General features: G+C 38.7%; 1 protein-coding gene across 1 annotated transcript in view; it reads left to right on the top strand.

Annotated features, from left to right (window-relative positions):
* Positions 1–15,480, top strand: part of ADAMTS19 (ADAM metallopeptidase with thrombospondin type 1 motif 19) — a 161,603-nt gene that overhangs the window by 82,422 nt on the left and 63,701 nt on the right. Inside the window, exon 8 of the mRNA XM_021381171.1 lies at positions 11,914–12,019. Within this exon, the coding sequence (XP_021236846.1) occupies positions 11,914–12,019 (106 nt within the window). The remainder of the gene's footprint in view (positions 1–11,913; positions 12,020–15,480) is intronic.

Raw genomic sequence — 15,480 nt, 5'->3', positions numbered from 1 at the left:
CTCTGACCCATGTGGAGTACCTTGCACTCGTCCTTATTGTACTTCATGAGGTTCACTTGGACCTGTATTTTCAGCCCGTCCAGGTATCTCTGGGTTACATCCCATGCCTCTGGAGTATCGACCGCACCATTCAGCTTGGTGTCTACAAACTTGCATTCCAGTCCATCATCTGTATCATTAATGAAGGTACTGAATAATACTGCCTCTCATACAGAACCTTAACAGACACCACTTATGACTGGTTTCCATTTGGACACTGGGTTATTCACTATAAACCTTTGGATGTGGCCGTCCAACCAATTTCTTATCCAACTTATACTACATCTTCTGAATCCATATCTTTTTAGTTCAGACATAAGAATATTATGGGGCATTGCATCAAAAGTGTTGCAGAGAACTGTTGTTTCCTTCCTTTATCCACTAATGCGATCACTCTATCATTGCAGGCTTTCAGATGGGTTTGGAATGATTTGCCCTTGGTGAATCTGTGTTGTTTGTCTCTAATCACTCCCTTGGCCTCCATATGTTGGCTTCTAGCAGCAACACGGCTTCTAACAGGATTTGCTTCATGATCTTGCTGAGGACTGAAGTAAAGCTACAGTTTCCAGAGTCTTATTTTTACTCTAATTTTTACTCTTCTTAAAAGGGTAAAAAATACCTATGATACTCCTTTTTTTTCCAGTCATTAGGGACTTGACGTTAGTGCCATGACTTCTCAAATGTAATGGAAAGTGGCTTTGCAATTAGTTTCACCACCTCCATCAATACCATGGGTTGCATCTCATCAAATTCTGTGGACATTTATATGTTCAGATTCCTCAGATTTCAAGAGGAAGAAGCTAAGCAAGCTTCCAGCTTTGAGAAGACAGATGGCAAAAACATGCAGAATGAGGATGACTGGACCCTCATCTCTGCTCAGAGCAGGAGAATCTTCCCCCTTGCTCCTGAAGTCCCTCTAACCAACAGATAGAAAGCTGTTCAGATGGAAAGAGAAGAGGGTGTGGATAAGGGTTAAAAACCGGGAAGAGACACCCGTTTTAAGATGGCCCAACCAAGGACCTGTGTCAGAACCAGTGCCAAAAAAAGTCAAACCGTCTTAGTAATTGAGGACTCTGTGCTGAGGAGCACTGTGGCACCCATTTGCCACCTGGATAACCTATCTAGAGAGGTTAGCTACCTGCTGAAGCCTGAACTCGGGTCATCAAGAAGAGGCTACCAGATGTGATAAAGCTAAAGGTCTGCTTTTCACTTCTGCTCTTTCAAGCTGGGTCGCAGGAGGCTGCAACAAAGAAACTGCAAAATATTAAGAAAGACTTTAAGTCACTAGAGAAGATGCTGAAGGAATCAGGAGCACAGGCAGTGTTTTCCTCCATCTTCCAGGTTGGAGACTGGTACCTAGGCAGGAGAACAAACCACTTAAATGAACACCTGTGTAGATAGTGTCAAGCTCAGTGTTTTGGGTACTATGATCTTGGACACACCTTTAAGAGACTGGGCATGGTAATGTCAGATGGGATGCAACTGACCAGGAGGAGCAAGATTGTTCTGGGCAGGAGGCTGTCGGGGATGATTGCCAGAGCTTTAAGGGGGAAACGGGATGTGTTGCTGAGTGACAGAGAAGAGCCAGGGAACACTGTCACTTTAGGAAGCAGCGGGGAAAAACCTCAGATTCACCACAGAGGACTTTGGGAGGGCTCCTCCAGCTGTGGTTGATAGCCCAGGTGAAGTGTCTCTACACCAATGCATGCAGCATGGGAAATAAGCAGGAGGAGATGATGCGATTAGAAACAGAATTGCTGTCATGGAAACGTGGTGGGATGAATGACACTACTAGAATATTATGATTGAGGGTGACAAGTGTTTTAGAAGGGATAAGCAGGGCAAAAGTGGTGAAGGAGTTTTCCTGTATGTGAAGAAGTGGATGTATTGTGAAGTGCTCCCTCAGAGAAACAGCTATGACCAGTTTGAGAACTTGAGGTTTAAAATTAGGGACCAGATCAGTAAAGGACAGACAGTGGTCAAGGTCTACCACAGGCCACCTTATAAAGGGGGGGCCTGCTGATAAGGTCTTCTTGCTTCAAGAGGCAGCGTGCTCACAGGTTCTCATCCTGATGGCAGATTTCAACCACCCATATATCTGCTGGGAAAGCAACATGGTGGGCTGAAAGTGATCCAGGAGACTTCTGGAGTCTGCTGAGGATAAATTCCTGCTCTAGGTATTAGGCAAATCAGCAAGAGGTGAAGAGTTACTGGACCTGGTGATCACTAGTTTGAGGAGGAGATCGTTAAGGAATTTAAGACTGGAGGCAGTCTGGACTGTAGTGACCATGTCCTGGCTGAGTTCATAATCATGAATATGGGCCTGGCAAAGAGTGGAGTTAGTACTCTGAACTTCAGAAGGCCAAACTTTGGGTTGTCTAGGGAATTACTGGTTGAGATTCTCTGGAACATGGTCCTAAGAAACATAGATAAGAACAGGCCTGGCAGCACTTTAAGGACACCCTTCCGGTAGCACAAGAGCTCTCAATTCCCCAGCATAAGAAATCAAATAGAGGAGGCAGGAAACTGGCATGGCTGAGCAAGGACCTACTGGTCAAGCTGAGGAAAAAGAAAGAAAAGTATAGGCAGTGGAAGCAGGGATGTGTAGCCAGGAAAGAATACAGATATGCCATCTGGATGTGCAGAGATGAGATGAGGAAAGCCAGAGGAAGGTCCAGAGAAAGGACATAAAGATGATCAGAGGGCTGCAGAACCTCTTGGAGAACCAAGCTGAGTGGTGCAGTTGATACACTGGATGGAAGGGAAGCCATCCAGAGGGAACTGGACAGGCTGGAGAAGTGGGCCCATGTGAACTTAATGAGGTTCAACAAGGCCAAATGCAAGGTGCTACACTTGGGCTGGGGCAATCCCAGGTATTTATACAAACTGGGGGAAGAACTCCTTGAGAGCAGCCCTGTGGAGAAGGACTTGGGGATCCTAGTGGACAAGTAGCTGGACATGAGCCAGCGGTGTGCACTGGCAGCCCAGAAGGCCTACTATATCCTGGGCTGCGTTAAAAGAGGAGTGGCCAGCAGGGAGAGGGAGTCCCCCTCCACTCAGCTCTAGTGAGGCCCCATCTGGAGTGCCGCATCCTGGCCTGGGGCCCCCAGCACAAGAAAGATGCAGAGCTCTTTGAACGGGTCCCAAGGAGGGCCACTAAGATGATCAGAGGGCTGGAGCACTTCTCCTATAAAGAAAGGCTGAAGGAACTGGGCTTGTTTAGCTTGGAGAAGAGAAGGCTTTGGGGAGACTTCATTGTGACCTTCCAGTACTTGAAGGGAGAGTATAAACAGGAGGGGGTATGGCTGTTTACATGGATGGATAGTGATAGGACAAGGGGGAATGGTTTTAAACTAAGACAGGGGAGATTTAGGTTAGGTATTAGGAGGAAGTTTTTCACTCAGAGGATGGTGATGCATGGGCACAGGTTGCCCAAGGAGACTGTGGATGCCCTGTCCCTGGAGGCACTCAAGGCAAAGGTGGATGTGCCTCTGGGCAGCCTGGTGTAGTGGTTGGCGACCCTGCCCATGGCAGAGGGGTTGAAACTAGATCATCTTTGAGGTCCTTTTCAACCCAGGCCATTCTATGATTCTAGGATTCTAGGATTCTAGGATTCTAGGTTTCTAGGATTCTATGATTTTCTCTTATGAGGAAAGAATCATAGAATGGCTTAGGTTGGAAGGCATCTCAAAGACAATCTATTTCTATAACTCCTGCCATGGGCAGGAGAGCCAACAGCTATATCAAGCACTACATCAGGCTGCCCATGGCCCTGTCAAGCCTGGCCTTGGATGACTCCAGGGATGAGGCATCTACAACCCCTCTTGGGAGCCTGTTCCAGCATATCACCACTCTTTCAGTGAAAAAATTTCCCCGACATCTAATCTAAATCTCCTCTGTGCAAGTTTAAAAACATTATCCCCTGTCCTATCCCTATCTACTCATGTAAAAAGTTAGTTTCCCTCCTGTTTATAAGCTCCCTTTAAATACAGGAAGGCCATAATGAAATCTCCCCAAAGCCTTCTCCAGACTGAACAAGCCAAGCTCCCTCAGTCTGTCTTCGCAGGAGAGCTGCTCCAGCCCTCTGATCATCCTGGTGTCCCTCCTCTGGACCCTCTCCACAAGCCACATCTTTCTTGTGTTGGGGACCCCAGACCTGGACTCAGTACTCCAGATGAGGCCTCATGAGGGGAGAGGGACAATCACTTCTCTCACCCTACTGTCCACTCTTCTTTTGATGCAGACCAGGATGCTGTTGGCCTTCTGGGCTGCAAGCACATACTGCTGGCTCATCACATTTTTCATCTACCAGGACTCCTAAGTGCTTCTCTGCAGGGCTGCTCTCATGGAGTTCTTCTCCCAGACTTTACTCATGTGTGGGATTGCCCTGACACAGTGCAACACCTTACACTCAACCTTGTTGAACCTCATTAGGTTTGTCAAGGTCCCTTTGAATGGAATCCCTTCCTTCCATTGTATCAACTGCAACACTCAGCTTAGAGTTATCAGCAAACTTGCTGAGAGTGCACTCAATCCCATCATTTATGTAATTGGTAAAGACATTAAAGTGTATTGGTCTCAGGACAGACTGCTGGGGGAGACGACTCGTCAGTGGCCTTCACTTTGACATAGAGCTATTTACCATAACCTTCTGGCTGCAGCCTTCCCAATCAATTCCTTATCCACTGAATAGTCCACCTTTTGAACCCACATTTCTCCAATTTAGAGATAGGATTGTAGTGCAAGATCATGTTGAAGACCTTTCAGAGGTCCAGGTAAATTACATCAGTTGTCCTCCTTTTGTCCACTGATACTGTCACTCCATCATGGAAAGCCATCAGATTGATCAGACTTGATCTGCCCTTGGTGAAGCTGATGACTGTCTCAGACTGTCTCGGATCACCTGCTCATCCTCAATATGCCCTAACATGTTTTCTAGGAGGTTCCATTCCGTGATCTTTCCAGGTACAGAAGTGTGGCTCACTGGCCTTTAGTTCCCTGACTCTTCCATTCTCTTTTTCTTGAAAATGGGAGTGATGTTTCCCATTTTCTAGTCACTGAGAACTTTGCTTAACAGCCATGACTTTTCAGATATGATGGAGAATGGCTTGGTAACTGCATGAGCCAGTTCCTTAAGAATCCTGGGATGCATATCATCTGGCCCTATGTACTTTTACCCATTCAGTCTCATGATGCAGTCTTGGACTTGATCTGCTCTTATAGTGAGGGGGATTTTGCTTTCCCAGTTCTCACATGGAGGTTCAGGGATGTGACAAAAACGAGAATCCTGGCTGCCAGTGAAGACTGAGGCAAAAAACTCATTTGAGTAGCTCATCATTCTCTGTGTCTGTTGTAGCCAGTTCTCCTTCCTCATTTATCAGAGGGAGTATGCTTTCTATGGGCTGTCTCTTCCGACATGTTGAGGGAGCTGAGCTTGTTTAGCTTGGAGATGAGTAGGCTTTAGGGAGACCTCACTGTGGCCTTCCAGTACTTGAGGAGAGCTTATAATCAGAAGGAAGACTGGCTTTTTACATGGTCAGATAGTGATAGCAGAAGGGGAATTGTTTAAAATAAAAAAAAAGGAGAGACTTAGGTAAGATGTTAGAAAGAAATTCTATACTCAGAGGGTGGTTAGGCACTGGTGTAGGTTGCCCAGAAAAGTTGAGGATGCCCCATCCCTGGAGGTGTTCAAGACTAGACTGGATGCGGACCTGGGCAGCCTGATCAAGAGAGTAGCACCCCTTCCCATGCAGGGGTGTTGGAACTGCATGAAATTTGTGGTACCTTCCAACCTAAACCATTCTATGATTCTACGAGTCTCCTACAATTGTGGTATTTCATTCAACCTGCCCCTGGCTTGAGATTTACGACAGCACAGATTTGTGAAGATTGATCACCAGTGAAAACTGAAGAGAAGAGTTGTTGAATACCTTAGTTTTTTCTACGTCAGTCATCAATAGATCTCCTGAGTTATCTTGCTCAGGGTTTCATTTTTGATTCTCTTTTTTCAACCAACATACCTGTGGAAGGTTCAGTTTCAGACATGCGCTGTCTTTCCTAATCCCATCCCTACAAGCCCAGGCAGATTTCCTGTATTGTTCCCAAGATGCGTGTTCCTTCTTCCACTGCTTGAGAACTTCTTTCTTGCTTTTCAGTTCATCCAGGAAATGCTTACACAACTATGCTGAGTGTCTGCCTTCCTTGCCTGATTTCTTGCACCTGTCATAGCAGACTGTTTGTGGGGCCATGAGTGTGAATTCCTGGTGGTCCACAGACTTCTCTAGAGAAACTGTCTGGACTGCACATGGGAGTTTTAGTACAACTTGGGAAAAGGATTTAGAGAATGATAGTAGGCCACTCTCCGAAAATGTCAGCTCATTGATCAGTTGTGTAAGATGACTGTTAGGATTGAGTAAGAAAGACTAGAGAACCTGAGGGAAATATATTGTTGGTCCTTTTTTAATCTGTGGTCCATTTCTGTCACAAAGAATGCAGTAAAACAAGAGTAGTTAAGCTTTGCAGATGACTATGAGACAAAAACAAAAAAAGATGTCGTTGGCTTCCACTTGCAGAAAGGCTAAATATCATAAAACTTCTCAGTTTGTCATTGAGAAACCTGGCAGAGATCTATGAAGGCACAGATGTCTTAGAAAAAAGCACTAGAACACTGTATTTGAGCTAGAATATGCCTGATGCAGTATTTATAAAAAAATACACTGTTTTACATAATTATGTGTTGGAGCTATTTGCCATGCCATGAGGTAACATCAAATTCAGAGAATAAATGCATTGCTGGCTGTTAAATACAACATTACGGATGCAGCCTTTAGCTTAAGGAGTTTCTATAGAACGTGTCCTTGAAGGCTGGGAGTGGACTGGGAGAACTGGGAATTGGGAAAGCTGATTTATCGTCTTGTTTATGTATTGTCTCCACAAGTATTTACTATTGACCTCTGTTGAACACAGTTTTATTTCAATAAGACCTTTGAGGAATGGCAATGTGTTAGCTAGTTATCTTAAGAATGAGGTGTTTTCTATGTGTTTTCATTTTAGAAGATAACAAGTAACTTCCAGCAGTTCTGCCATCTATATAATGACATGTTAAACATCTATGGACTGCTAATAAGATGCAGTATCTAAGGCCTTAAAACTGTATGCATTAGAATTTACTTATACTGGTTAGGCATATGGTTATATGCTTTCTCCAGACTGTGCAGAAGTTTGTTTAAGTAGGCTTAGTGGGCTACTGTGAAGCACGAAATCACATACCTGATAGGTATTGGCAATATTTTTCTGGAAATGTTGCTTTTTCTAAGGTTTGCCTAAGTCATAAACAAACAAAACAAATGGTTAAAGCTTGAGTTATATTTGCATAAAATGCAGCAGAAGTTGATTCATTTTTATGTTGTTGTTTCTTCTAATATCTTGCATCATTATGTATGAATACACACACATGAACACACACACACATATATACAGTCACACACACACATATACAAGCGTATAGGTGTAGTTATCATCATTTTCTCTCACTGTAAAAAGGAAAAATACATTTATAGACTTACCTGTTTGCATTTGAGATTCCTGTCTGTTGAATGAGTTGGTGTGATTCCTGCCACGTTTAAGGGCTGCTGATTCACTGATGAGTGACAAGACGCTTTTTCCTGGAAGTTTCAATATCTGTCTCTCTGTTCAGAGCTAATTAAGATTTTTAAGTGTCAGCTCTGTGGAAAGTTTTTTCCTCTGTTTCTTAAGAAAAGCATCTGACCTGCGAAAAAAATCATTTTTTAGAAGTATAAGGTCCAGATAAATGCTGTTACTTATATTTACAGTCCAACTGATTTTCCAGTTCAAATGAGAAATATTTGTATTTGAATCAAAAGCCAAATGTAATTAGAGCATAACATTATCTACCTATTGCAGTGGTTTACTGTGTTTGTGTGTTGTTGATAATTCAAACTAAGTCATGCTCTCTGCAGTATATTGCCCCAAGGCACCTTCAGATGGGCTAAGAGTTATTCTGCATGTTTTCTGTTCACTACAGGCTTACCTATATTTCATCAGTGCTCTGTGTTACTGTTTTCAAAGCCCAGCGTAGAAACTTTTAAACAAAACTCCAGATACAGATATTATTTTTATTCATAATATGTGTCCAAGAAATATCAGTTGTATGTATGTTACTAAAACAGATCTGTCATTCATGAAGTTCATAAACAGTTTCTATATGCTTGAAAATATGTTTAATATGCATTTGATAGTAATTGTTATCTACATTATTGTACGAAGGTGACAATGAAGTAGACATAGGGTGTCTATTCTATTTAGCTGTATTTCATCTTGGTCAAATACGACAGTTTTCACTGGTGGATAGATATCATGGCAAGGAACATAGTATCCCTAAATTCCTGAGAATATGACATACTCATTCCATATAAAAGGCTTTTGAATTAAACGCAACTTTTTTTTTTTTTTTAATATTCTGCTATACAAATAGATGCCCTTTTCAGTCCTTTCAGCTTGTATTTTCAAGAAAGGATGAAGGGAAGATTCCCTATCCTTCTTCCCTGAATTCAGAAAACTTGTTATGTGAGCTTTGTTCTATATTTTTAATGAATTGTTATTGACTTAGGATTTGGAGGAAAAAAAAAAGAAATCTGATGAGCAGAAAATCAGAGTTTCCAAAACAGAAGAGCTGTAAAGTAGCACAAGAGTGTGTACAGGAGATATCAATGGAGTAAACTCGTAGTATGTGAAAGGATATCTTTCTCTTTCAACAGAATTTAAGATCAGTTATATTTTGAAGCAATTACGAGAAAAGGGATTTGAAAGGAGCATGTATCCAATGGCAAGAAACAAGCAACTTGAATATGTTGTGAAACCAAGGCAGTTTAGAGTGAAGGATGTATGGATAAGAAATTTGAAAGTGCTAGGTAATGAATCTGCATGAATAAGACTTTCAGTAAACTAACTTCACTGAATCACTTTATAGCTGGAGATAGTAATAATTCTCTTGCCTTTTAAAATGCATCACTACAAATGTGGACATATTTAAGTCATGTTTGCATGTTGTGTGGTCGCTGTAAGAAAGAGCAATGTTTGTATTTGTCCGCATATTTCCTAATCTGATTATATTGGTTTTTTTTTTACTATGGTGCTTTCATTCCTTCGGACAATGCTAACAGTAGGCTTTTATTATAGGTAGTGAATTTCTGCTACAGAAAGCAGTCCATGAATAAGTACATGAAGTTGATGAATTTGTTTAGGTGCTTTTGTTGATAATGTTTCGTGTAGCAGTTCTTTGAAACAACAATTGTTTCATTCAGATCTTTACAAGTTTGAAAAGAAAACACATTCAGTCACAGGTGGTTCTTCAAGGGCACAATTGCAAAGCTTATTTTCTTCATAGATATTCCGTACATTCGGAATTAACATGAGAAAGAAGTACGGAATTATCTACACTGAGGTAACTTTAATATTTTGTATGTGGCATGTCCCCATGCAGTACTTTTTTCTACTGCAGAACATTGCTTTCTTTATGGGTAGATACCAGTTCTGTTCCTTAAATTGTGAGTGAGATGATGTTGGCTTTTTAGCCAACACTTTTTAAATACTAAATGTTTTGATTTGAAACTGTGCTGTCCTTTGAGCCTGTGGAGTTCTTTGGGATTACTTTAATCTTGACAAAGGGGCAATTGTTCTTTCTTTCTTCTTTTTTTCCTTGTGGATTTAACCTTGGAGCATTTCCAGCTGTGTTAATAAGCCACAGGAAGCTACAGTGAACATACATATATTTAAAGAAGAAATTCTTTCTTTTACCTAGTGCTGAGACAAGAGCAGCTACTTACTGAAGTCAGTTTCTTTTTCTCTGCACATGAAATTAATAACCAAGCATAAGTCATGGAACCAGTTCATAGCTTCTAGTTCACTTTTCATTTACATCTCGTAGCTGCTGTTTGATGTGGCTTTCATGTATAAGGCTGATGTTGCTTAAAGGGGCAAAGTCATAAAGCAAGTATTGCACTTGATATTTTTGGAATTTTCTAGGATTCAAAATCTAATTTAATCTAAACACAGGTCTGTTTCATACATTGCATCTGGGATCAAGTGTAATCAATTTCCTTCAAAGACAAGTCACATATGCAAACAGTCTTGGTCATATATTTTGGGTATTGTTGAAAATGCTTATTAGGATTTACTACTGCTTCTGCAAAAGAGGTATGAAGCTTGCAATGTACATAGTTATTTGAGAATAAATTCTGCTTTTAGGGCAGGCAAGGTAGTGGATAGCAACTGAAAGTACACATTGTTGTATGGGAAGATAAAGACAATATTCTTGGACTGTCTCTTTTAGGAGGCCAAAAAAGACTAGGGGACTTCTTTTCCCTGTAAGAAACTAGAGAGCATCAGACGGATTTTTATTTGGGATTTCTCTTCACTTCTAAGCCACAAGATGGTCTTGGAATTGCTTTCTTTGTTTCAGCTGCTGGAGCACAACACTCAAAATATTATGTTACAAATCAGAGCATACTACTTCTGTTATTTTCAGTAGATATAACATAAGTGATATTTACACTTAGCATGAGACATCACTGGAAGAACATTTGTTTTTTTGCTTTGATCATGTTTTGCCTTTTATTGCAGCCCAAATTTTTTTTACCTCTACTTCACTTTTTCTACTTTCCTTGGAAAGAGAGAGTAAAAGCTGAAATATTCTGCTGCATTCAAATCTAATTCGTGATTGTTTTGTTCAAACCTCAACAGCGTTTTTTGTCACAGGAGCACTGTGTCCAAAAACTTCTAGTCAGCTCTACTGCGTACACCACTGCCAGATTTGTGTTGGAGTTACTACTCAAATTTCATGTTGTGGATGAGGGGTTGTGTTTAAATATTGACAACTATTTGGATTGTAAGAAGAATGACTTTTATCTTATTAACTTAGAATACTAATTATGACTAAATTTCAAACACTGTCAAACACTTCAAGCTTGTCCTTTATATACAAACATCCAGCAAACACGTTAATTCAGAAGGCACCATTCCATTGCAAGGATGTTCCCAGGAAATAGGCCAAACACTTGAAACAAGATTTTGATTATTTTTCCCAAAATTTCAAGCAATGAAAGATGATAGTGGGTTCCCACTAAATGTATTTGTGGCCTGAAAAAAATGACCATTACACATTACACAAATTAAGCTTAATGTTGCTCAGGCTTTTAAAATTATATACTGTAGTTTTTAGAAATAGAACATGCATTCAACATACTACATTTTAGACTTCTACTTTTTGAAAACTTAACTATTAGACAGTACAATAAATAAATACACAAACTTTATGCTTCTAAGAATTTTACTAGTTCTTTGACTTCTGATTCTTTTACAGATTTAAGTGAACACGCTGAGTTATATCAGTACTTAACAATGATAATTTAGGTGTGATGTTCTGTGTTTTGCATCTTTATTTCATAATCTGTTAGAGAAAATACCAGTTCATGTTTTTGTCTTACTATTTTAGACATCTCTTTTCGTTTATGAGAATGTCAATATCCGTATTTGTTTTCTATCACATCCTATTAAAGTACCTAGCAATGCTTGTAAAGAAAATATTTTCTGCACATTGAAGTCGGTATAATCAGATTATATTACTGTCAGGTAATCCTGCTGTTACTTGTGATTTCTTTTACACATTTTATTTATTTTTATGCTATCATCAGCTGTTGTAACTTATAAATAGGCATATGTTTTTCAAGTACCTGTATATACAATTGGATTGCTCGGATCACAGTAAGATTTCAGACCTGTTTTGGGTATGCAATGCCTTAACATAGATGTTTATTAATAGTTAAAATAATTGAATATGGTCGTTATGTTTCCTAGGAATAGCGTATCTGAGTGGAATGTGCAGTGAAAAACGAAAATGTATTATTGCAGAGGACAATGGTCTGAATCTCGCTTTTACCATTGCCCATGAGATGGGACACAAGTAAGTATGTGGACAGCAAACCTAATATTTGTTTGCACATGATGTCACTGTAATTTACTTTTAATTGATGGTCTACTTCAGTTTTTCCTTCCTTTATTTCCTATTAGGAAAGCTTTTAGTTTTGACAAAAACTTTGGCAAAGAATAGTAATAATAATAGTGACAAGAACTGTTTGTAAATTAAGAAAATTTTTACAATTTTCTGTTATGCAGGAGATTTTATAGTGTCACAATAATTAGGTCAGCTGGAAGAACTGACGTAGTCAAGAGGAAAAGCAGATGCCCCAAGAAGTTTTTTTTCTTTCTATATCAGATCTAGCTCTACATGTTGTCACCAACAGGCATTTTAATGAGATCATGAGTTAGAAGAGCCCTTACTGAATTTATCATTGTCAGAATAGATCCCAGACTTGGGAAAAGATATATCTTATCAACAAAAAACATAACACCTTGAGCTTCCTGAGGAGTGGTAATGTGCAAATTCCTAGATATGAAGAGCAAGAAGAATGCGTAACACTTGTGTGAAGTTTCAGGAGAAATGTTTGTTCTGCACTATCAAATTTGAGAATGCTGGGTATTGATCTTATAAACCGGGGTTGCCTTGCATCAGAGAACTCAGATTTCTCAAGCAGAAGAGATAGAGGCTCACTATTGCTCTTATCAGCAGTGCTAGGAGTTTTTCCAAAATAATTGTGTAAGCCAGGATTTGACTCTTGTTGCATTTGGATCTCAATGTGAAAAATATATTTTTGGCTTTGAATTTCTGTGGAGCTGAGGAAGAGAGAGGATGTAGAATGATCTTCCTACAGGAACATAAAAACTAAATTGCTAGTATATGAATCCAGTGAAAAATGCTAAAGGCTACATTATGAAATTTCAGAAGATTCAGATCACTCATTCATTCTAATAAATTTGGAAAAACAAATCATGATGAGACCTCAGTCATCTTGTTCTCAGGGTAATAATGGCATTTGGATGTCATAGAGAAAACATCACATTTCTCTGTATGTACTGTGGTAGATATTTAAAAACAATGGAAATGAAGAATAAACCAAATCAAATTCGATAGCAAAGGGCAGACTGTTATTTGAACCACACCATTTATTCAAGAAATTCAACCTCATAAAGGATAGAAACAATCTACATAGAAATTAGGAACTTTACCACACAACTTTAAGAATAGGTAGCCAGCATTCTTGGGATCCACTGAGCTGCCTCCGTTCCAAAACGTGCAGAGGAATTTGGGTTGATTCCTGTTTCATTATGAAGCCAGATTCCTTAATGTGTCTAATCTAAAGTAGAATGGTCATTTACCAAAGAGAGTAAAGTAATATTTTATAAAGATTCATTATCTTTCTTGATTTTCTCTGACAGCCTAGCCTTGCTTATTGCAGGGAAGCACACTAACGATAGTTGACTTCTTGGATAGGGAGAGCAAAAATTTAAAAATATTTGAAGACAAACGTTTGAATGGATGTCTCACTTAAAAGGCCCTCAAAATATTTGAATGTAGCTAGAATATGCTCAGAGCCATATGCCTTACCCATTGTTAACTTTCTCAGAAATGGGAATTAAATAACATCTAGACCAGTTCTAAATCTTCCATTCTTTCCATATGTTGTCCTCTAACAAATTTTTATTAACTCTTCTGAAAGAACTTACTTAATAATTTCCTTCTTTTTTTTTTTTTGTCTAATATCACTAACTGTTCTACTTGCTCTTGTGAAAAAAGCAGCAATAGAGCAGAAGCAAAAACTATTTCTCAAAGTACAAAACAAATCCTACGCGTTTTTTTCTCTGAACAACAATTAAATATACTTGCCTATAGATTATCATTTCAATAGATATAAAATATATTCAGTATAACCTCTATAGATTTTCACTCATCTTAGAACATAGAAAAACAAATACATTCACAAAAGTTTGCCACTGATGAGCAACAAAGTATGTTTCAAAAAGCTGACAGTTTGCATTCAGAGTTGCTTATTTTTGTGCACCAGTCTCTAGTCTGTTATCTACATGTTTCATATTCACTTGTCTCTGGTAAAATCTCACTATCATTTGCAAACAGAACAATTTTCAGACATACATTGTCACTGACATAATTTTCAGAGTTATGGGTTTGGAGATTGTAAGGTGTATGGGGTGTACGTGGTATATGTCCCCATGCCAAAATCTAGATTTGCTTGCAGAGGAACATAGGTGTGGATTTACAATTAATTACATTGAATACTTCTGATAAAAAAAATACTTTTCTATGAGTTGTCTTGTGCTTTTCTCAGCTTTCCCAGTGAGCCAATAATAGAAATATTAATGAAAATGTAATTCTGTAGCAGCTTTGTTAGTCCACATTTATATGTGAACTCAATTTCCAGTGAATTGGTTAATGCTCACATAAAATTTTAGATACAAAAATAAAGTTGAAAGCAGATACTTGGTTTGTATAAAAAGAACAACTGACATATGTAACTGATCAGCACCGACTCAACTCCAAAAGGAATGGTAAGAATACTTTAAAAATGAATACATAATTAATTATTGAGCTGCAGCTAAAGTTGACTTTGACGAATAATTAGAAAATAAATATTCCCGATGAAATTCTCAGGAAAATTAAAACTTAATAAAGTGTCTTTGTTCTAGCCATGTATGTCTGAAAGCAGATTGTCTTCTCATGACATTGAGAACTAGCATTTTAAATCAACAATTGATTTTTCAGTTCCATCTCAAGATATTAGGAGCCAGTCTGTGTTTTCAGAGATTTAAAGTTGTAGCACATTAATGGATTTGTTTTAATTAATCAAATCTATGTATTTCAGTAGACCTAGTGAGCTTTTTTAAATTATATAAGTCATGTTACAGAATAAAAATGAATAAAAATGGATTAAAAGACATAGTCTCCACATGGAGAACTGCAACAAGACAGAGAATGCTAGTATTACTGTTACCAAATATAAGGTATTATTGCTTCTTTAGTACTGAGAAATTAAGGATTGATATAAACTGCAATTTCTCAAACTAAATAAATTAACAGTTAATGTATGTTCCAAGTAGACTGGTGGAATTTCTTATAGTCAGTTTTATACACATCAGCATTCTTTTTCTGGTAAGCCTTTTGTGAAATATGAAATGTGATTGTCTTTAAAACTCAGGATGTTCTATCAAGTATTTTGTAGTTCCAAACACAAAAACTGCAAAATTTTTCAATCATCTACTTAATAATTCATCATTAAAATGCATACATTTTTGTGACAATATTAAATAATCATATGAAATCCAATGGTAATAAAAAGAATTTTAAGGCTGATGGAGTTACTCTGTGTTTTGTCATCACATTCCCAAATACGATTACAAAACTCAGTGAAATAAAAAAGAATAATAAAAGCTAATTTTGAAGTCTGAATTGTCCACTGATCTTAGTGAAAGGCATACTAATGTGGAGTAGGGAATCTTTTACACCTGTAA

The sequence above is a fragment of the Numida meleagris genome, chromosome Z (assembly GCF_002078875.1).
Source record: "Numida meleagris isolate 19003 breed g44 Domestic line chromosome Z, NumMel1.0, whole genome shotgun sequence".
Lineage (NCBI taxonomy): Eukaryota > Metazoa > Chordata > Aves > Galliformes > Numididae > Numida > Numida meleagris.
Note: the sequence above shows the minus strand (reverse complement) of the source record. Positions and strands in the feature narration are given on the sequence as shown.